Source organism: Hemicordylus capensis, chromosome 4, assembly GCF_027244095.1.
Source record: "Hemicordylus capensis ecotype Gifberg chromosome 4, rHemCap1.1.pri, whole genome shotgun sequence".
NCBI lineage: Eukaryota > Metazoa > Chordata > Lepidosauria > Squamata > Cordylidae > Hemicordylus > Hemicordylus capensis.
In genome coordinates, this window is record NC_069660.1 from 211,220,922 (window position 1) to 211,245,192 (window position 24,271).

General features: G+C 42.2%; 1 protein-coding gene across 1 annotated transcript in view; it reads right to left on the reverse strand.

Annotated features, from left to right (window-relative positions):
- LOC128323509 (uncharacterized) overlaps positions 1–24,271 on the reverse strand; it is a 309,256-nt gene that overhangs the window by 123,477 nt on the left and 161,508 nt on the right. The window contains exon 16 of the mRNA XM_053246776.1: positions 20,362–20,492. Within this exon, the coding sequence (XP_053102751.1) occupies positions 20,362–20,492 (131 nt within the window). The remainder of the gene's footprint in view (positions 1–20,361; positions 20,493–24,271) is intronic.

The window sequence follows — 24,271 nt, forward strand, 5'->3', positions numbered from 1 at the left end:
ATTGTTGTTGGGTTTTTTCTCAGGCAATTGAAAAATATGTGTCAGCTATTATAGAAAAGGAACAGGAATACAGTAAAATCTAATGAAAAACATGCAGCACATACAAAGGAGCCAAATTTGGAGTGGCAGGGTGATGATCTAGCAAAGCTTTATGGTGCACTTTGGTATGCCACTAAAAGCAACCATACTGATAGGACACAGACACTGGATGACGTTCAAGATGATGAAAGCCATAAATGTGCCTCAAATGATGGATATTCTTTTATATAGCTCGGTATATATTCATATAAATTTCTATTTCTCACACGTACAGCCTTTTTAGCATAATGGTGTGATATTTTGAATTTCCTTTGGCCTGGGGATAGGATAGGGGAAGAAGAGGACTTACAGGAGCCAGGGTTGCAGAAAGCAATTTAGGTTGGCTGTGTCATATAATGGGGCATTTCAAAGGAAGGGGCTGCATAATCCCAATTCCCAGAGCTTGTTATGATGAGGGAATGACAGGGAGCTGGGATGAGCTGAAACTGTGGAAGTGGCTATATATTTGCTCATGTGGTTTCTCCCAAGATATGAATACCAGTGAAATTAGATTATTCACCAAAGAATATATGATCTTTAATTCCATGTAAACTCCGGTGAACTGGTTCAGATTCAGAGGGTTTTTTTGATGGCGAGGGAAGTTGGACTGGAGCTAAATTCAAATCCATCTAAGAATGTACCAGTCCTAGAATCTAAATCAATCCCAAACCAATCCCTGTTCCCTGGAATAAAAATAAATGCCTTATTCAGTCACCCAGGCATACTAGAGTGCTCATACTTGGTTAGGAGGGAAGAGCCAGAACTAAAGAACACAAAGTAAAAGGCAGAAAGAAAAGCAGAACAACGCCAAACTAGATCCCTCAAGATCCTATTCATCTCAGGAACTAGAAAGGATGAGCATTTTGGAAATGGAATGTGACCTAACTCAGTGTTCCACATAGTCCAATGCCAGACCAGAAGAGAAATTATTTTTCTTTCCTGTCTGCTCCCATTTAATGCAAAGCAGTAAATGAAATGCTACAAGGCATTCATGTTGGCATGAGAAATTTCAAGTCAATAAGTCTCCTTGCTGTTGCCAAGTTGTACACTGAGATCTTGTGTTTGGCATTCAAAATTAGATAACCTTACTTGAGTAACTACAGTCACTGTATCTACAAGAACAATGAATAAATCAACAATAATTGAAGTACTAAAAGTGTCTAATTTCCAGCACAGTGCTTCAAGCAACAACTGAAATTAAAAAACTGTTACAACGCAGCTACATACCCATACAATCTTGTCATGAATGCAATGAAGCAAAGGTTACCAAACACAATGAATATGCATCCTAGCTGAAAGTAATGTTCTTCCATACATGGATGGGGATGAACAAAATAAATTCCAGGTCTTATGCAGGTATCATATAATGCAATACCAATATTTTCTTTCATTTTCTGTCAAGTAAGAAATCCAACCGTAATCGTACAAAAGGCTAGGGAGAAGGATAACAAAATAACAGGAGCAGCACTGGCACTACGCTGCCCACCTAGGGTGGCTTATGTGGGGTAATCCCATTTTATCGTCACAGCAACCATATGAGGTAGGTTAGGCTGAAAGATAAAGATGGTTCAGACATAATGTCAAACCATGGTTGCTCTGAACTGACATCATCAAACAAATCAACCATGATTTAACCTAAGTCAGGATCTGAAACTAGTTTGCAAACCAGCAATTTGGTAAAACTGTGGCTTGTTACTTTCAAACCAACAAATCATGTTGCTCTACAGTGAGATGATACTATCTAGGATAGTATTCAGAAAGGCTGTTCTCATGAGCAGCCTATCCCAGGCTAGGGCAGCCATGTTGAGCACTGCGATCCGGGTGGATCCTGGCGGTCACACCCAGTCCAACCCAACTTCCAAGCCCGGCCATTAGCCAAGGTTAGTGAGCAAGCCCTTAACCCGGCTGCCAGGATCATGTGAAAGCTTGGGCTGCTTGCAGCCCTGTCTCATGGAGGTATCCCCCAATGCACTGTGCTCATCGTATGATGCAACATGCTCATCGCGTGATGCATTTTCCAGGCCTCAGGAGATCTGCACTGCATGCAGCAATGCAGATTGTGTGGGAACATGGTTTGCGCTCCCAGCAGCACTTTTCGATCATCTTGGGGAAGGTAGGTGAAACCGCCTGCCCACCCTGTCAGTCATGAGTATAGGCTCAGAGATTCTCAGAGAAGGCTAGAGAAGAGGGAAAATCAAACCATAGTTTGGAATTTCAGCTATGATCAGTGTGAATCATAATTTGGTGTTAACAACTGAACCAACCCAATGAGACAGCTTAGAGATAGTGGCCTGGTTCACACAATCTAGGTTTAATGTGGGTTGATGACATTTATGCAATTGTGTGGCATTAGTGTGATAGCCATGGTGGCCTGAGATGAATCTGAGATTCCACCTTGGCATGAGTGCACACAATTATACTAATATTAGTAACCCACATAAAACCTAGATTTGAATGATTGTGTGAACCAGGCCAGTGACTGCCCTCAGGATATCCAGTGAGCTTCAGGGTAAAACTGAGATGTGAACTGAAGTCTCCCTGGTTCCAAGGGCAACACTCTAATCACAATTCCACACCGCTTTCCTTATGACTCCTAAGCGTTATTTCATGCACTGCCAAAAGAGCAGTGACTGTCATACGATTAGGTTGCTATTTTCCAAAATTCACAACTGAAAATGCAGGTCAAACGAATATCTTAATGAACATATTTTGAGACAGACATTTAAACACGGCTATTTATTTAGGGTTATACCTCTGTTGGTACTTTCTGTTGTGTTCCTGTGCACTGGGGCACTCAGAAAAAAACAGGTTTCAAGACCAGAGGCTCTCAAAAGCCAATATACATTGGTTTGAATGATTTTAAACCAACAATATCAAACAAAATACTGCAAACAAAAATACTCTCTGGCTTTTCCTCCCAGAGGGTCCTGCTAGTGCAGTAGAAGACCTGGCGTGAACCATCTGCAGTCTGGGTCTTCTGGAATTCTAAAAAGGATCAATTATATATACCAGATCAATTATGTCCACACTATGATGTTGTGAGAGGACTATTAGTGTGCCGAACAAAATAAGTTAGACAAATGCTCATGTGAAAACTTCTGGATATGTTTTTTAGGTCATCTAGCACAAAATATTGGTTTCCCCCACCATGGCCAGCCAGAGGGTTTTGGGGAAAGCACAAGGAAAACAGCTTTCTTCCATCCTTGCTTCCCAGAAAATGCTATCCAGAGGCATAATGCCTTTGAACGAGGAGGTAGCATATACCCATTATGACAAGCAGTCATTCATGGAGACTGGTCCTCCATGAATTTATCAAATTCACTGACTTTCGGGAGGGCTATGGGGTGAAGACTGCCTTGGTCGGCCTGATGGATGATCTCCAGTTGGGAATTGACAGAGGGAGTGTGACTCTGTTGATCCTTCTGGATCTCTTCGCGGCTTTGGATACTATTGACCATAGTATCCTTTGGGAATGTCTGAGGAGATTGGGGGTGGGAGGCACTGATTTGCAGTGGTTCCGCTCCTACCTCACGGGGCAGATTCCAGATGGTGTCTCTTGGAGACTGTTCTTCAAAATCTGAACTTTCGTATAGTGTCTCTCAGGGATCCATATTGTCTCCAATGTTTAACATCTACATGAAACCACTGGGAGAGATCATCGGGGGATTTGGTACAGGGTGTTATCAATATGCTGATGACACCGAAATCTATTTCTCCATGTCAACATCATTAGAAGGCATAACCTCCCTAAATACCTCCCTGGAGGCAGTAATGGGCTGGATGAGGGATAACACACTGAGGCAGAATCCAGATAAGACAGAGGTACTCATTGTGCAGGGTCGAAACTTGGGAGACAATTTTGATCTGCCAGTTCTGGATGGGCTCCCACAGAAGGAACAGGTGTGCAGTCTTGGGGAGCTTCTGGATCCAAACCTATCCCTGGTGTCCCAGGTTGAGGCAGTGGCCAGAGGTGCTTTTTATCAGCTCTGGCTGATATGCCAGCTGTGTCCATTTCTTGAGATGAACAACCTCAAAACAGTCGTACATCTGTGGTAACTTCTAGGCTGCAATGTGCTCTATGTGGGGCTGCCTTTGTACATAGTCCGGAAACTGCAATTGGTTAACAATGCGGCAGCCAGGTTGTCCATCCAGACCCAGGATGTCTCTAGGTCATTTAGGAGAGACAATATCACTCCTGTGTTGAAGGAATTGCACTGGCTACCAATACTTTCTGGGCAAAATACAAGGTGTTGGTTATTACCTATAAAGCCCTAAACAGCTTAGGCCCTGGGTATTTAAGAGAGCTTCTTCTTCTTCTCCATGAGCCCCACTGCCTGCTAAGATCATCTGGAGAGGTACGCCTGCGGTTGCTGCCAACTCATCTAGTGGCTACTCAAGAATGGGCTTTCTCCATTGCAGTCCCTGGACTTTGGGATGCACTCGCTGTTGAAATAAGAGTCTCCCCATCTCTGGCAACTTTTAAAAAGGCAGTGAAGACACACTTATTCACCCAGGCTTTTAATTAGATTTATAGTTTTAAATAATTGTAATACTGGGTTTAAATGTTTTTAACCTTTTCAATGATTTTAATTGTTAATTGATTTAATGTTTTAAATGATTGTAATTGTAAACACAGAGACGCAGGTTTGGGGCAGCATAGAAATATTTTAAATAAATAAATAAATAAATTCCCTGTTAAAGCTATCTGGATCATAAATTTGAAATGTATTGGCCCAAACCAGTCACCCATAGAAGAGATTGAGGGTCTTCTCACAATCAGTGAGAAGAAGTCAAGGCAGGAGGAGTGAATAATTCAGAGACATAGCAGATAATGAGGCTATTCCCACGATCAGGCGAAATCAGGATTTCGTTAGCCAGTGCAATTCATTCAACAATTAGTGAGAAGAACCTGGATGGGGTTTGCGGGGAGAGTGGGCTAAGCCCTCTGTCCCCGCAGACAAGCAGTCAGTCTGGTCTGGGCGGCCAAATCAGCCGTCCACATGACTGCTGGCTCCATTACAGAGCCAGCGGGGGCTGGAGGGATCAGGGCCACGCGGCCCCCGGAAACTCCAGCATGCCCTGTGTGAGTATGCAGGGCATGCTGGAGAGACCCCTGAGCCAGGAGATGGCTTTTAAGCCTCCCAGTCAGGGGTCTACTCATGAGTTGCCATGGTGCGGAGCCATGCTGTAGGCACTCACGAGCACAGAGCCCGGCTTAGCGGAGCACTTGCTCCACTAACCTGGGCTTAGGAGAGGGTTACTTAAGCAGGTTAACTGTTTGAAGGCCACCGGGCTCGCCTCCGAGCCCGGTGGTTCTCACGGTCAGGCGAAATCGGGCTAGGCTCTCCTAGCCCGATTTCACCTGATCGTGGGAATAGCAGAATTATCTGCTATGTCTCTGAATTATTCACTCCTCCTGCCTTGAGTTCTTCCAGCATCTTGATGGGAGCAATTAATTCTGCCACCTCTCTGCACTGGGTGTAATTAGAGTATTTATTCACTTCCAATGAAGAGAGGAGCAAAATCAGCCTCCCAGGTGAGATTGGCCATTTCCTGTACACTGATTTGAGCTTCCCTCACAACTGTTGACCCCACCCCAGCCTCTATCCAAAGGCTGGAACAGAACCTACATGCATACAACATGTATGCACACAACAGTCTTCCCTGTAACTTGAATTTCCAGATGTTGTTGCCTACAACTCCCAGCATCCCCAGTCAAAGGCCACTGTAGTTGGGGGTGCTGGACGTTGTAGTCAATAAGATCTAGAAATCCCTGTTAGAGGGATCACGGGCATACAGGCTCCTTTCTTATGATTGGGAGCCTTGTATTCTGCAGGAGGTGGGGCTACCCACCCCCAACACATTTGTTCTACAACATTTGTCTTCCAAAATGGGGTAAGGTAAAGTGTGCCATCAAGTCGATTTCGACTCCTGGCACCCACTGAGCCCTGTGGTTTTCTTTTGGTAGAATACAGGAGGGTTTTACCACTGCCTCCTCCCGCACAGTATGAGATGATGCCTTTTAGCATCTTCATATATTGCTGCTGCCTGATATAGTACCCGCGTGGATTCAAACTGCCAATCTTCGGCTTGTTAGTCAAGCATTTCCCCATTGTGCCCTTAGGTGGCTTGTTCCAAAATGGAGTACACACAGATTAAAAGAGCAGAATGCTGTGCTAAAATGCTTCTTCAGAAGGAATTAAATCTGGGCAACAACAACACAACAGCACACTGAGACTGTACATTTTGCGTGGAGCGCCGAAACAAATAAAATAAGGAAACCATCTCCTTCTCATACGATATACATGATTGCTCAAGGTGATATTACTTCCTTAATGTAAAGAGAATTTCAAAGGGAACTGTTATGTTTGGATTTACAGGCAAACAATACAAAAGAGAAGATATACATCAGTGGCTAATTAAAAGCTCTGTAAAATACTCCACCATCCATATCTGATATAGAGACATTTGTTTTTACACTTTGATTGAAAGCTTAAAGGTGAAAGAGGTCATTCCTTGGAAAAACAACTTCTAAAAAATAGCACTCAGGCATGCTGCAAGTAAGAATGATTGAACCCAAGGATTTTTGTCTTACATGGTCAAGCTAAACCCTGCAAAAGCAAACTGTATAGAGTGTTTTCAATCATTATACCTCAGCGGAAAACTAAAAATCAAAAGTGGGCGAGCTCTACCAACGAGCACTGGAAACCTTTTTCCAGCCTAAATCACACCAGCGTGCTCCCTCGTCTCTTTAAAGCTCAGCTAGAGAATGTAATTCACACCTTCATAACATTCGTGAACAACTGCTGCAAATTCCCAGTTTTCAGGACTTCCAGTTAAATCAAGAAGCAGATAAATTATAGTGTTATTCACAACTGAACCATTGGGCTTTAAAAACATCCTATTCATAAAATACACTTGCTTATCTACTTTGCTCTTTTGATCCTTCAGAGCCACCTCAGATTGAACTGTGAAGGCAAAATAGTGCCTCATTTTCCTCATTAACCCCAAATGGTAGGAAGTTCCAGAGTCAGACTTTTGTAGGGTCAGCTTCATTTTGAGGGAAATACTGGAGGCATATAGTGTTTTTGAATACAAGCTGAGCATGAGGGAGCAGGCAAGCAAACTAGAAGATAGTCCTGGTCTTCAAAGCAATATGCAAAGCACTGCCCAGAGCTTTTGGATGGAGTAGTAGAAAAATGTAACAAATAAATAAATAAATAAATAATATTAGCACACTCAAAAGTCAATACAGTATATTACCTTGGAAGTCATCCAGACTCTTTCTTCTGTTTCCTTTGCTATAGCTAGATTCTGTTTTTCAGGCTTCTGTTTCTTTTGCTGGCCACATTATTCAAACTGCCAAACGGTTTCTAACAGGTCTCATGCAAGGGGGTGTACTAGCTGACATACATCAGGAGGTGTCAATTCTCATTTAAGCACCCATCTCTTAGCCTTCAGTGACCACTGAGGAACTGTTTGCCTGTAAACCTAGCAGGGAGTGAAGTAGTGAGTTGAGGGGGCCGATCCGAAAAGTGAGTGCAAGGCTTAATTTGAGCCAGGAGTCAATGCTGGAATCTGTTTTTAGTGCCAGACCCTAACCTTGGAATACAGTCATCACAACAGACTACCTCTGAGCATGTTCAGAGTACTTCTACCTCACGTTTAAATGCTGCAGTTAGGCCATGGCTTCCATATCAGAGGGTGTGAATTTCAGGCAAGATTAAGTTTCAGAACCTCTGTTAGAAACTCAGCTGGGTGGGGAATATTACAGTGTTCCCTCTTTGTTACCTCTTTTGCTTTAGTCAGTCTTAACAAAAGTAGTCATCGACTTTTAGAACCTGCCTTCATTCCAGATTCTCAACGAGCTTATCAGTTTATAATTTATTGGGCACATTATGAGGCATACCATAGTTGCAGTGGAGTGTGGTCCCAAGTACAGTTACTCAGTAATAAGTGTTGGAATTTGCTAGATAAGCGTTGTTTCTGCTCTTGTCTTGGGGCATGATTGTCTGTATGTTTTGTGTCTATGTTTGGGTTTGAGGGTGGAGACTAAGCTCCTCTCTCCTGTTAGTTTTTTACTTGCTGCCTTGAATTCAAACTGAGAGCTTCTCCCTCTCTCTCTCTAAGGTTCTCTCTCCCTCCCTGTTTATTATTTTCTTAGCCTATGTTCAGTTACTAAGAAATATCAAACTCTTGTTTCTTAGTTGAAGTTGGCTTCTTGTTCAATTACTTAGAGGATAAGTAATTATTCTGCAACAATAAATCCCACTGAATTCTATAGGACTTACTTCTTAGTAGGTGTGTTTAGGACTGCAGCCTTCAGGCCAAACTAGACAATGGGTTATGTGCCCCCTGGCTTTAAATTAAAAAAAAAAATGAAAAAGCAGCTTAGCAGGAGGCTGCCCAACTCAATGGAGAAACAGTGGCTGGCATTCTGACTAGCCAAGAGCTTGTGTAATGAGCAAAGTTGTGCCAGTGCAAGAAGATTGCATAGGGGTGCTATAAAAAGCAGGGATTTTTGCAATTGAGCAATTGTGCAAAATGTTAGGTGGTAGCACAACACTAGTCTGGAATGCAAGTCCCAGACTTAGTGCAAGTAGCTCGTGCAACAGCTTTGTGCTAGTGGGACATCAGAATGTCAGCCAATGTATATATGCAAGGCAGACAAAGATGCTGCTTAACCCTTCCCTTTATCACTGTTTTATCTGTTCAAAAACACTCTTTCTAAATTGCTTTTCTCTCCACAGAAGAAAAGATACTTCCACTTCCCAGCACAGAAAGATAGTTTTGAGAGGCACAGGCAGCTGCAAGGAAGGCGTGTTTTGTTTTTTGCCCCAAATCACCTGCCCCCCTTGCACAATGGAAAAATCTCAAGCACCTGTGGAAGATTAGTCTGGATGTCAGCCATTATTTTGGAGCATGGTTTGTTTGCCAGCTTACTGTTGTGGTTAAGGTGAGAAAGGAACTTTGGTTGAGGACTGTGAATTATGTGCCATCATCCATATGTGGCATATGAAAGCTAATTCCACCATGTGGATTTAACTTATTCTTTATTTGACAGGCCCCTTTAGTATACATGGTCTTGTGGTAGCAAGCATGACTTTTCCCCATAGCTAAGCAGGGTCTGCCCTGGTTGCATATGAACGGGAGACTTGACGTGTGAGCACTGCAAGATATTCCCCTCAGGGGAAGAAGCCGCTCTGGGAAGAGCAGAAGGTTCCAAGTTCTCTCCCTGGCTTCTCCAAGACAGGGCTGAGAGAGATTCCTGCTTGCAGCCTTGGAGAAGCCACTGCCAGTCTGTGAAGACAATACTGAACTAGATAGACCAATGGTCTGACTCAGTATATGGCAGTTTCCTCTGTTCCTCTATTAAACTGCCCTATGCTAAGTCAGACCATTGGTCCATCTAGCTCAGTTTCATTTTCTCTAACAGATCTCCAGTATTTTAGACCGAGGTCCCTGCTAGTCCTCCTGCCTCACTGCACCCAGAGACCTGAAGAAGGACAAGAAACAAAAGATGGATTCAACTATGGCCACTATTAACTTGAACTTGAACTGCAACATGACATGAACTGCAACAGGGAAAAGTTATCTAGTTCCTTAACCAGTAGTGTGGGCAACGCCTCCTGATGGGATTAAGCTTCCTAGTGACAGCTGTTATCCCACCTCAGGGTGAATCAGCCGGGCTTGGTGATTATCAGCAGCCATCCAGCCAGCCTCTGACTTCCACTTTACTACACAAGACCTGTGTCGAGGGAGGATTGCCCAAGTCACCACCCCCGAGTCCCAAAGCTCTGAGTGGGGTAAGTCGAGCAACTTCCAAAGAGGGATCAATTTCTAGCCACCCTGAGTCTCAAAACCTTGAGGGACTGTTCCATGAAATCCCCCTTCACCACCAGGTGCCTCTGGCCGAACACCAATGGAAAACACTGCTTATTCTAGCCTGCACTCGCCTGCCGGTGACCAAACTAATTTAACAGCAATCATCCCCAAAGAAGCACCAACTTAGATGCCAGTGGTGAGTAGGTGAAAAAAACTCCCCAACCCAACAGGTTGAAGAGGAAAAATTTCTACCCAGCCCCAGACAGGTGGATGGCTGGCTCTCATCCATTCATTTTCATCCACTCTCATTTGCTACCAGAGAATCTACACTCAGAACACCTCAGAAACAGCACCCTCCCCCATGGGCTTGTGGGTATGAGGGTGGTTGGCACTCTATGTGCACTACACCACCACTTGTTCTGGGCCACCCTGGTGCCCTCCAAGTGGAGTTATGGGGCTGCTGAAATCCCCATTATTCCCTATGAGGGGGAATGCTTAAAGACGCACAAACTTCACAGATTCTTTAAAAATCATCCCTTTCACCAATTCCTTTGAAATCTGGATGGTAGCAGGCAACCATTGGGGCATTGCCACTCAACCCACTCTTTTGCCCCCGAAGCCCCTTTTCTGCCCCAAAGATACGCAAACTTCAGAAATTCTTTAAAAATCACCCCTTTGCCCAATTCCTTTGGAATCTGGGTGGTAGCAGACACCCATTGGGGCACTACCACCCAACCCACTCTTCTGCCCCTGAAGCCCCTTTTCTGCCCCAGAGATGCACAAACTTCAGAAATTCTTTTTAAAACCAACCCTTTGCTCAATCACTCTGACACCTGGATGGTAGCAGTCACCCATTGGGCACTATCACCCAACCCACGGTGGCACTCCTAGGAGGCACCCACAGGCAGAAATGGGCACTTGCTGTCCCCATTGTCCCATAAGGTAGATGCAGCACACATCATCAACAACAACAGAGTTTTGCAAAGAACAAGGTTTCCAAAGGTCAAGCACATCCACTGTATCATTCACCACATCCACTGTGTCCTACCATCCCCTCCCCACAGAAATGAAATTGATCTCCACACAGCAATGTGAAACAACAACAATGAAATGCACTGCCCCCCCACACCCTCCCAATGCAGGGTAACAGCAGCAGCCAGCAACAAGCAAGCAAGATATCATAGATGCAGCAGACTAGGACCAACAACAGCATCAAATGTGCCCCTCCCTCCCTCCCCCAAGCATTTTTCATCCACAAGCAACAGATACAGCTGCATCTCTGGCACCCAGCCATAAAAGCGAGTTAAGTAAGGAAGGGTGCAAAACAACATTCTGCCAGTGGAACAGTGAGGTTTGCCCCCCTTCCCTCACCTACACAAGTAGAAGAGTGATGATGGCAACAATGGCACACAATTTTTTGGTGCATTTTAAAAAAGAATTCTGCAACAGATCGGAGCCTGTGGCACCAGCACAACCTATTGTAGATGCAAGCAATCTAGTTTGAATAAAAATGATGATGATGCTAGAAGTCAAAATATGACTTCATTGCAAAGAAGACCACACACACAGAGAGTGAGAGAACCTGCCCTGTGCCCATCTGTGAGGTCCCCCAAATGCAGGCACAACAACAAACCATCCAAGGCATTTGAATTGCATTATATATATACTACTAGACTTGATGTTATGTAGGGGGGAAGCATAGTATACGTGTGTGTGTGTGCTCTGCAAAAGGCTTAGTGGGTTTAGGGTTAATTTTTGCCATGGCCTCAGAATGTTGCAGTTGGGGAGGGGGGATAAATGGTCACAGGGAGGAGGCTACCTTCCTGCCAACTCAGAGCCTGTAGGCTACTGGGCAGAGAATATTAATACTGTTATATTATCATGGGAACAGAGGGCTGGAGGACAAGCTTCTGCTTTTTAAAAATGGGGGGGGGAGTCTTTGGAATGGAAAAAAAGACATAATTGTTTTTTAAAACCACGAGGCTACGACACCCTTCTAACCACCTACTAGTACTAGCTAATGGGGATCTCTCACACACACAGAACCCCTGTTTAAACTTCTTCTAAACAAAACAACACACAACTTTTTAAATTCAATTGCAACCCAAAACCTCCCTCCAAACAGGAATTAAACACACAGTTTCAGAGACGTGTGTGTTACAATGGGTACACTCACTCAATCTCAGGCATGACCCACATTTGGTGTCCAGATTTCCACTTCTGTGGTCTGGTCTCTGAGTCTACTCTTTCTTCTTCAATCTTCTTCTCCTTCTTCAGTCTTCAGATTGGGCGGGGGGTGGGGCAAAAGCCTGGACAAGCTGGGGGAAAGGGGGTGGCTGGCCAGGTGGCCAGTGGCCACAGGGGCTGGGGCTGGTGGCTGGCACAGACACAGTAGGCACAGGCAGACAGTGATTCTCTCAGCAGCAGGAAGGGGGTGAAAAAAGAATTATTCTCAGGAACAAAAAAGCAATGCAGCAGATAATCCATTCCCAAGCTGGCATGCAGGCTGGGTGGCAAGGCAGGCTGGGCTCAGGCTGGCAAGGCAGAAGGCAATAGGCAGAAGGCAAAAGGCAATAGGCAATGACATGGCAAGGAAAAGCAAAGCACTCTCTCTCGCTCTCTCCCCTCCCACAAATCAGAAAGACAGAATGGTGGCTGCTGCCTCTTTAAATCTAATTGAAAATCCCTCTTTCAACTCCCCCCACCCCTTGCCCCTTCTTCGACCCTTCCCCTGTCCAATATGGAGTCAATCAGGAGTGGCAAGAGCCAAAAGAGCTAATCTGGAACCAGGAGGGAATCGTCAGCAGATCAACCCATGCTTTCGTTCACCAATCTGAAGCTTGGAAGGGCGGGAAATTCAAATACACGTCAAAAACAAAATGGAGACTATATGGAGATTGCCACAAAATAGCAATAGCACTTACATTTATATACCACTTTATAGCCGGAGCTCTCTAAGCGGTTTACAATGATTTAGCATATTGCCCCCAACATTCTGGGTACTCATTTTACCAACCTCGGAAGGATGGAAGGCTGAGTCAACCTTGAGCCCCTGGTCAGGATCGAACTTGTAACCTTCTGGTTACAGGGCGGCAGTTTTACCACTGCGCCACCAGGGGCTTGAAGGTCTGAAACATCAAAACCTTTGGCTCTGAATTCAGGCGATTTGTTTTGGAGCTGAATCTTTCAGGACTTGCAGAGGGGCGATTTTTTTTGTGCACAAATCACCCGAAACAGGCAGATTCAGGTACAGATCATTCTTTACCTACAATGTTTCGTATATCCCTAATAGGAATGTTTGTGTTAATAGAAACTGGACTCCACTGGCATTCAGAATTTCCAAATCTCTTTCATCTCTACCATTCTACAATTCTGCAGGTGCTAGTATATCCTCTAGAATAATCCTATTACAGTAAATAGGATTTCCCCAAAATGCATAGGTTGTGAGCTGCATCTATGACTCATATGTAAATCAATAGCCCATAAATAATTGCAGTACTGTAGCTTTGTTTGGCATCTTGTATTAAAAGACATAAGCTCCTTGTACCACTTTTATTTCATATTTATATTAAAAAGAAATGTCAGTGTTAACATTATTGTTCTTTCCCACACATTTATATATATCTAAAAAATGCTCTGCACCTCTGATGTCAATCATTCTCCCAGTATCCCTTTTCCCCCAGATAACCATTGCTTATTAACAGAAGAAAAACTGAGAATTAGGCTGAACAATTTACTCAATGCAATGACGCATGCTCCGCTCACCTGCATGGAAGGTGAAAGTTCTATGCTGACAATGTGGACAACATCCTCCTCATGTGTCTCATGGCAGTAGGGATGCAGCAAACTTGCAGGTCATTTTGCCTGCTATTAAGGAAGTTGGCTAATTGGTGAATTTGGGAGTGAGGTCAATTTTCAGAGACACCAAAACCCTTTGTCATGCTCATTGATGCTATGGTGATGAACTGCAGAGAAGGTAAAGTGTGCCATCAAGTCGATTTCAACTCCTGGCTCCTACAGGGCCCTGTGGTTTTCTTTGGTAGAATACAGGAGGGGGTTATCATTGCCTCCTCCCGTGCAGTGTGAGATGATGCCTTTTAGCATCTTCCTATATCGCTGCTGCCCGATATAGGAGTTTCCCATATTCTGGTAAACACACCAGCAGGGATTCGTACCGGTAACCTTCTGTTTGTTAGTCAAGCATGCCCCCATTGCACCATTAGGTGGCAGAGAACCAGCCCATAATCTGGAAAGCATAATGTTCTGCTTTCACATTTGTTGTCAAGCCTGAGAAGAGATGCCACCTTTTCCTTTTGAGTCCAGAAGTGAAAACAAGTCTTCACTTCCTAGTGAAGGGCACAAAAAAAATGCCTGAATTGTTACTTTATTTGCACCCATGGTCACCTAATATGACCATACCTGAACTGGGATTTTTGCCAAGGTTACTTTGGTTCAGATCCACCACTTCAGCTGCTGTTAATTCTGACGGTGTATACATTTCTGTGTTGAAGGTTGGATTGCTGTACCAAAATGAAGCAAATTAGGATCAAGCAAAACATAAAATAATCAATGAAAGGTGAATGGATAAATAAATGAATATATAGAGTTTTAGTTACCAAATTATGTTCCAACAACTCCATTTAACTGATATAGCAGACATAGGTCAGAATGCATAAAGGTATTTACAGAACTCATAGTTCAAAATATATCCAATCAATTGTTTTCTGTACAAAGTGAAATGCAGCTAAAACATGTCACTTATCTGCATTACTGGTCATCTGTGAAGCATCTAAAATTCCAGATTGCCAAATGCCCAGGTTTGTGCCCTTTCATTACTGAAATTACAAATATCTAGAATCTGTGCTGCAGAATCTCTCTCTAGCAGTTCCAAGATATCTGTACCTTATCTGTTGTGTCATGTTGGATTACAGACAGTCAGTTCTATTAATTTTGGTCACCTCAGCCCTCATCTCCCCGACTGCATCCGCAAGATACATAGACTGGGCCTGATTAAGTCTTCACCCACACCAATTCTACCTAAAGCATTCATTTCAGAGGAATCATTCCTGAGTTTTTTAATACTACTGAAAGAATATCCAGGTCTAATGAAACACATAGACCAAAGTTATCTAAACTGAGATTTATAAACCAGATCTGCAAACCATAAACCAAGAGGCAGATTTGGTATGAGACCTTTTTCAAGGCAAAAGGACGGTGTTTCACTGATTTGCTCTTTAAAGAATAACATTTCCTCTGGGAGTGGGATAGAAAAGAAAACTGAGAAAATATAGGTGATGTGGATTGCAGCCCAGAAAAGAAATGTAATGTAGAGGTTCTTACTGTAGGAGAAGAATGGCAGTTCAGTCTCCAAATAGCAGAGCAAAACCAGTTTGGTGAGAAAGTGGCAAAGCAAGAGGTCTTGAGACAGTTCTTTAGTATTGAAGAACTACAAGGATTTATTTAAAGAAAATATTACAAACAAATGTGAAAAAGCCTGCAGCTTAATTTCAGCTGTAGCTCATGGCTGAAGAGACAGACCAAATCAGCCATCTCTAGAGATACAAAATGGAGACTAACACTGGAAGAAAAAAGAGGGGAGGAGTCCAACACTTTTATACATGACCCTAATCCCCCCTCCCCAGTGGTCACTATGAGACATTGCAGCTGAGAGCTGAATGCTGCCAGGGTCCTAGCTCCAAGAGTTACTATTTCATAAACTCAGCTGACCAACTACCTTAATTGTAGCACTACACACAGCCATATATTTGCCCTGTGTATGGGATCATCCATAAAGTATGTCAAGCATCAGGTGAATAGCTATAATTGAAAAAGAGGGGGAGACAAATGTCCCTGGGCTCCTGAGAGAGGGGGGCCCTCCAAGTGGACAAGAGCTTGCTATCCACTCTTTCCCTCTTGTCTCTTCCAAGAAGGTGGGAGGGCAAAATCACATCTTCTTTTTGTCCAGGGGCCCCATTACAACCTTGCATGAAGAGGTGGGGAGAGGATTAGCAAAGCCATGACAAAGGAGGGATTTACAGCACTCATAATTCAAAATATATCCAATCAATTGTTTTCTGTACAAAATGAAATGCAACTAAAACATGCCACTAACCTGCATTATTTGTCATCTGAGAAGCATCTAAAATTCCAGATTGCCAAATGCCCAGGTTTGTGCCCTTTCATTGCTGAAATTATCCTGAATCTGTGCTGCAGAATCTCTCTCTAGCAGTTCCAAGATATCTGAACCCTATCTGTTGTGTCATGTTGGATTACAGTCAGTTCTATTAATTTTGCATCAGGGGTTGCAAATCTTTGGTCTCGAGATGTTGTTGGACTAAACTCCCATCAACCTCAGCCACAATGATCAAAGGCTGGGGGCCCAAGATTGGGAAGCCCCCTGCATGCATGAATGAATGGATGTGTTCAAGAGAAAAAAAAATTTTTAAAGGCCTTTAAAGGTGTGGCATACTTTGTGGATAGTCCACAGAGAAAAAGGAAACCTATCCACTTATTTTTGCTGACTGTCTTATATAGGATTTTGACAGCTGTAGAAATTGTAGCAATTGGCCATTTTGAGCAGCAGAGAGGCTGAAACACTGAAACTTTTTCTTTTTAACTACAGTCCAAATAATATGCAAAAGAGAGCTTGGGGAGAATCATAAGGCATTTCCCCCTCAAACAGCCAAGATTAATTTCAAATATTTTGAACACCCAGGCAATTATTTGCTTCCAATGGTTAATTCATTCTGCTCCATACTTACTCAGTGTAAAATCAATCTGTTCTGTTTGTATGACATAAACAACAAGCAGTTTCACAGGAATGAGGCAAACCATATGTGAAGGTGTTTAAGAAAGCACAACAGGGAATACACTGTGCAAAGAAGCATCTGCATTTATTTCAATGTCAAATCACTTGTGCATTATAAAAAGGAAAGTTTATTGTTTTTATTAAAAACAATGTCAGCAGTGCAGTAGTAGTAACAATTAATTCTCACTTCTCTTGAAACACTCAAATTTATTTGTCTGCTAAAGACAGCAGATGTATGAAACCCCTTTTTGTTGCTTTAAAATACCCCACGTTTCAGGGCCAATTTTAAATTAATTTCATACTCTGAGAACTGCCAAAGGATTTAATGGAACTGCAACATTGATACTTAAATCTCAATTTATACAACCATTTTTGAGGTGAGTAAGTCACCACTTTCTCTCTTCAGTTTCAATATTATAAGATGGTACCAGTGGCACTGCATGATGTAATCACAAATTACTACATCCTGACCAGAACTGGAAAATCATCCAGGATATCTATCTATCAATAGACAGATATACTTTATTACGATATCTGACCATGGGGTATGTTGTGATGTTACAGCCAGGAAGTGCATTCAGAAGATTACTGTACCATTCAAAAATTGAAGAGAAAAGTTACCTCTCTGTGACTTACCGCCTGGGCAATGAATTAGCTAAATATACCTCCTACATAACTTATATTATTTTAAAAAGCTATCCTGTAATCTTGCAAGGGCTTAAGGATTGGTCCAAGGCCAGGGGCATGAATTCATCTGAACTTGGAGTCTATTTTCTGGGCTCCCATTCATGCCCATATTTTAATTTTTGTAAGTGTTTTTTTTAAAAACAAACAAACAGTATTTTAATTGCTTCTTTGCCACTGTTTGTGTTGGCAATGCCAGGAGCTCCAAAACACAACTGCTTTCTGGCAGTGACTGCTTTTCTTTCTTTCTTTCTTTCTTTCTTTCTTTCTTTCTTTCTTTTTAAACTCATAATTGGGTTGGAATGCAGCATTATCTCAGGACAGTGTGGGAAGTATGGCAGTGGCCATTTTTCATGAAAGTGGCCATTTTAAGTTACTTGCACTACCCTGAATGATGATGCATGCCAGCACAATTATGTTTTTAAAGAAGGCAGCTGCACTTTGGAGTTCCTGCCACTGATACAGGCAAGAATGGGGGGAAACAAATTGGGAAGCCACAAACAGTTTCCGAAACAGGTAGTTCTGGGCCTGGGGACAAACCAAACAAGAGTCTCAAAAACTAGAGGGACTCTTGAAAAGAATTTGTTTCTTATGAACACCCCTAGTATGTGGTATTTTGGTTTTACTGCAGTGTGGCTAAAATCCACACCTTTTGAATTTAATCTTGGTATCTGCCAGATGTTACAATTTTCCTTGTCAGGAAAGGAGAGAAAGCCATGTGAGGATGGTCATATTAAGTCCTTTTCAGACATTAAATGCTTGTAGAATGAATAAATGTAGGATGAATAAAAGAGGCTGAGCCTGCCACTGCAATGCCTCCCCCATGTGTGATCATTCTATGCACATTTAACATCTGGAAAGGGTCATTCGTGCTCCTCTTTTGCTGCACATACTCAAAGGAAAATATATATGCAGGATTATTCCACGTAATGATCTACATTCACATTTTTCTACATGCAAGTGTTCTCTGTACCAAAAAATCATGATGTCTGAAGCACTCTTAAAATAAGTGGATGATAGCATATGTCCTGTATGTGGCTTGAAGACTTTCTCTATTAAGATCCAGTGCCTTGCCCTGTAAAGTCTCTAAGCACTGTTGTACATTACAGATAATCGCACTGTGGAAGGACATATTGGCAGCAAGCAGAGTAGTCTTTCTTGCAACTGTTGCAAAAAATCTCAGGGAAGTCCTGTCTTAAGCAGACACACACACATTGCTTGGCTCCTGTATTCATATAAACACACACACGGGGGGGGCGGGAGAGAGAGAGAGAGAGATATTTACAAAGCAAAGAAAGAGGGGCGCCAAGATACCGAAAAAACCCAAACCATTTTCAAGGCAACTGTTAGTTGATAATTAATACAGTACATGTATAACTTTGAAGATGGCTAGTAATACAGTATTTTATGATAAATAGACTTTATAGGATTTTTTTAAAAGCAGGATTTTGTAAAAAGGCTACCCCAATAAATGATTTACCAGCTCCAGTAAAAGATCAAGGAAACTGTTCAGATTGCATCTCAGAGTATCTAAAACTCTGATGTTTATGGAAACCTAAAAAGCCCTCAGACCTAAAGTCCCATTAATTCTCTTTTTGTCCCTAATCATCTGACATAATATATTTTTAAAGGAATGAAGCCTAATACAGAAAGGTCTGAGATTAGAAAGGAACAGCAACCTCTGAGAAGAGTTAGAAGAAAGGGAAGGGGCAGAGAAAATAAAAATTAAAAGAAGGTTTAAGGGTGGCCCATTGCTGATCCCATTGCTGCTGGCCACAGTATTGAACTTTATATGTACTTTGGTGCACCACCATCACTGCTTTGTTAATACCTCTGCATGGTTGAGAGGTGCAAGTTGATTTGACTCGACTTTATTAGTGCTTGAGCTTGACCAGAGCAGTGACACGAAATAGGCAATTTTAAACAAATTTTTAACCTTTCCCCAAAACCCTCATAGGATCCTATGAGGAATCTTCCACTTGCCCATTTCTTTTGTAGGTTGAGTGGTAGGTAGCTCCCATCATGCCCTACCACACAACCCACTTTGGTGTCCCTAGGACCTACCCATGGGGAACAATGGGGTGATTTGAGTTCCCTATTGTTTCCTGTGGCCGAATCATGCGAATCACTCAATTCAGGCCATGGGTGGTGCCTGATGGATTTGGGAGAAAGTAGGTAGGTTAGGGTTGCCCCTGGCATGTCATGGCAAGCAAAACAACAGCAACAGCACCCTTGTCATGCATCACAAAATGTGGTTGTTGTCACACTGTCACCTCCCTACCTTACAAGTTGGTTACCAGTTCTGAGATAACCTTAACATGTATCTTAATCTCAAAGCCAATGCTGATCCATGTGGCACTAGTGCAGGCATCTTATGACTTCTAAAGCACTTCTGCTTTGTTTAAAAGACGCATACTTTATTATACAGGACATATCATCACATACTTACAATGGCCATTTCTTCTTTTTTGAAATATAGCTTTCTAGGGAATGCTGTTTTGCACAAATTATCAGCTTTGAATGGAGTATGTCTTCCTGTGAGATGCCCCTAATAGGTGGAGCAAACACTTTGGGGTCAGGAAGAGGGAGAGAGAAGAGATGGCACATTTTATCTAACTGAAGTAGGCAGAATTTAAAATTAGGATTTGGCAAGAATATTGTGGTTAGAACTGCTACTCTAGCAGCTACTCTTTTAAAAAGGAGTGCCTGGGGGTCTTTAATAACCACAAATGGCCAGGAACTCATTTTATAGCTTATTCAAACGGCATAACTTCCAGCAACAGAAGAAATGAAATGTATTTTCTGATTCCAGAAATGATGAACAGCCCTGGTACTAAATCACCACTTGTTTCAACTGTCATGTTTCCTTAGATAGTTTTGCCTCTATCCCCACCCCGCACCAACCCATTGTACATAGTTCGATATGAGTAAACCAAAAACAAACTGTAGGATGCAGGGTTCCTTACCGGACAGAGAACTTATGTTTCTCTAGCTCCTCCAGATAAGATGTGCTGTATAAAGCTGCTTCATCAGTATCTTGCCTAATTCCAGGACTTCCAGGACAATGGTACTGATCACTGGGGTCATCCGGGTTCATCTAAATAACAAGCAACAACAGGAAAACTATGTGACCAAAACAATGCACTGAATATTTTCTGCTCCTATTTGAATTGCTTCTTTTGAGGATGGATTTATATTTAAAACAATCCGTTTAAATCTGCTCTGCAGCAGCAATGTTTTAACTAGCAAGAACATTCAGTTAGCATCAGCTTCTGCACTTTCATCTTAGTCCTTCTCAGTGTGCCTAATTCAACAATATGTTTCATTGGCTTAGGAACTGAGAAACCAATGAGGAGTAAGATCCCAATGGTTTATCCTTATCACTTGAGCAATTTTGCTGAAGAACATATACTATGTGAACTGGCTTAGTGTAAACATGGAGCTTCATTTCTACAGTATTTGAAATCCTTTGTATACCTTAACTCTGAACACAGCTAGACACTAACCCTATTCAGAGGAAGAGACTGTGCTCACATACAGAACCCCATTAGCCAGTACTGAAATTTTGTGAGGCATTTCTTGGCTTTTCCAGGGTTGGGACTGGTGAAAGTCAGACAAACTTATAAATGGTAATCGTGGATAGGAACATAGGAAGCTGCCACATACTGAGTCAGACCATTGGTCTATCTAGCTCAGTATTGCCTTCACAGACTGGCAGCGGCTTCTCCAAGGCTGCAGGCAGGAATCTCTCTCAGCCCTATCTTGGAGAAGCCAGGGAGGGAACTTGGAACCTTCTACTCTTCCCAGAGTGGCTCCATCCCCTGAGGGGAATATCTTACAGTGCTCACACTTCTAGTCTCCCTTTCATATGCAACCAGGGCAGTCCCTGATTAGCTAAGGGGGCAAGTCATGCTTGCTACCACACGACCAGCTCTGTGTCTGTGTGTGTGTGTGTGTGAGAGAGAGAGAGAGAGAGAGTGTATGTGGTTTGTTTGTTTGTTTATTTATTTATTTATTTAAAATTTCTTCTAAAGCCTCTTCCAAAGACTCTAGGCAGCGAACAATAACAATAATTTTTTAAAAATTAAAAGGCAAAAGCCTGGAGGAAAAGGTACATCTTAAGAAGGGCCTTAAAAGCCAGTAAGGAGGGCTTTAAAGTTATGTGACTACATAACGTTGTTGAGAGGGGGCTTTCGGGAAAATATGGCAGCCATAAGCAACTGTTGGGACAAATATAAGCGGCATGTCACCACGAAACAGAAAGCTCATTTGTGATAACTTTTGCTTTAATCCCAATTTGGGGCTTCAGAGAACTATTGTTTTGGGGAGGTCATACAAATAAAGTTGTTTGATGATGATGATGATGATGATGATGATGATTTTATGTTGTAGCTTTATTTTGCATCTGTGCCCTGCTGTTTTTTTATGTTTGCTTCAACCTCTGTTGGCTTTTGTTATTTTGATTTTAAAATTTGTTTTAGTACTGTATTTACTGAATAGAAGATGATTCTGAATTTAAGACAACACCCTTAAAAAGTAGGGGGTACACACAGGTTATACTTGCATTTACTCGAATGGAACAGGATTTTGAATTTAAGTTGACCTCCTGTTTTCTAATATCAAAAAACTGGGGGGGAACCTAGTCTTGGTTTCAGGTAAATATTGCACATTTTTATTGTGGCTTTTAATAGTGTTGTTAAATTTGGCAATTCAGTGAGTGAAAAGGTGGAGCATAAATGTTTTAAATAAATATTCTTTTAAAATGTTTAATGTGTACTTCCAGTATCACTGCCCAACTTTGTGTTGTCCTTCATACCTGATTATATTAGCTTACTTTTACTCTACATCTAGATGTCATGGTGGGCCTGTTCGGATGATACCTTATCGGAATGTTCGGATGATACCTTATCAGCCCATGTGATCAGATAGAAGACATGCTGAGAGATCATGCCGATCATGACAGTTGTTCATGACAGCGTAGGGATTATTAGTTTTTGGAGCATATGGAGCATACCCATTCAGATGAACAGCTCCCCCATGCAATAAAGGGACATGCCAGGAGGCTGTTGGGATGTTCACAGAAGACCTCAGAATCGGTGCTCTCTCAGTGTGCCCTCTTTCTAATTGTGTGGGCTAATAAGTATTGCCAAACTGGCCTAGTGTGAAACACAGAAAAGCAAGAAGTTTGGAATTTCAAAACTGGTTGCAAAGCATTCTGGTTGTGCCAGCACACAATCTGCAAGTTTAGTGGTTGAGTTGAACTATGAATCAGGATCACAGCGTTCAAGATGCAAAACAAAAAGGCATTACAAAGGATTATGCATGAATTTCATTGGGCTGTGTTTGATCATGCACATGACTCAAAACCAGATCTCCAGTCAAAGGCACAAGGGTGTGGCTCCAGGAAGCATTTACTTTCTCACAATGATCAGATGGGCATAAGCACTTTGTACCCTTTAACAAGAATACATTAATAACTTAATTACATGAAGCACAATGCTCTGAACAACATCAAATACGATGTCACTGCTTTGCTCTTTAGACCAACAAAACATCAGAAGAAAAGAAATAGCAGTAATTAGGCTGAGGCATGAAAGTCCCCTGGATGGCTCTGAACATCACTCCTTTTCCAAATGTAACTTTTTACACTTTCCCCAAACAGAGACACTTTAGTATTTTGGGTTTTATTGTTTTAAAAGACAGTGGACAAAACTCAGGGGAAATTAGGTGAGCAGAAGTCCTGTTGAAATCAACAGCACTTTAGTGATTAACTGTGCATACTTATTATTTCTGCACTGTATACAAGTATATGTTGCCTTATTGAATGTTTGAAGTACTGTATCTAGCAAATGCCAATCTAAAACAGTCCAAATAAAAAAAATATAAACTAACCGATAATTGCTACCAGTAGGACACTCATAAACTAATATCACAGTATTAAATAATAGTATAGTAACATCAATATTATTAATAAATATAAATAATTGGCCTTGATTATAATGGAGGTAGAAGGCATTGCAAGAAGTGAAATCGTTCTTTTACAAACACATTTTATGTCCAGCACTGTCTGCTTCTCTGTGTGGACCTCTGGTATGTTTAGGAGTTTCAGCAAGATACTCTTGTACCACAACTGCTGCTGCATCAGTCTGATTTGGGCATCAGGTCAAAACATTTTAAATATCATAAGGAGGGAGGGGAGGAGGAGCTGGCCAAGACTACCACTACCCTTCACCAATCTCTTAAAGAACTCAACATGGGGCAACATCAAGACTAGTTAGTCATGACTAAGTGCCATTGAAATTAGTGAAATTAGTCATGACTTAGTCTGGATGTTGCCCACTGTGCCCGAAGGGTCATCGGCAGGTGGAGTATTTCCTATGTGTCACTGACTGAAACGTTGTTGGTTATTACGTTAAAATGTATATTTCATAAAGATAAGGGGTGGCATCCCAAATAATGCTGCGTGTGTGCAGCCAAAAGAAGCACATGTGTTCACACAACTCTCAGGGACATATTAGTGAACCCACCACAGAGTGCTTCCAGGAAGGGGAAACTGGCGAAAATCCCCCAGCTGCTGTGCACATATGCCCACACTGCAGAAGCAGAAGCGCATCGGCTGCATGCGTGCTTCTTTTGGCTGCACCTCCACAGCATTAGTCAGGATATCGGCCAAGCTATTCAGAAATTACACCGCTCACAAATTACTTTAGCGGAAAAAAGCTGGCAATGGTGGAAGCAAAAATGATTGTCTTTCAAATGAGACAACTACAGTAGTGTAGCTATGAGACATTATGATTCAGTCCTTTTCTGGAAATGCATCAGTCTGATTAACTGTCCTGTCATAACTTTCAAACCTCATATGAAACACACTTCTGA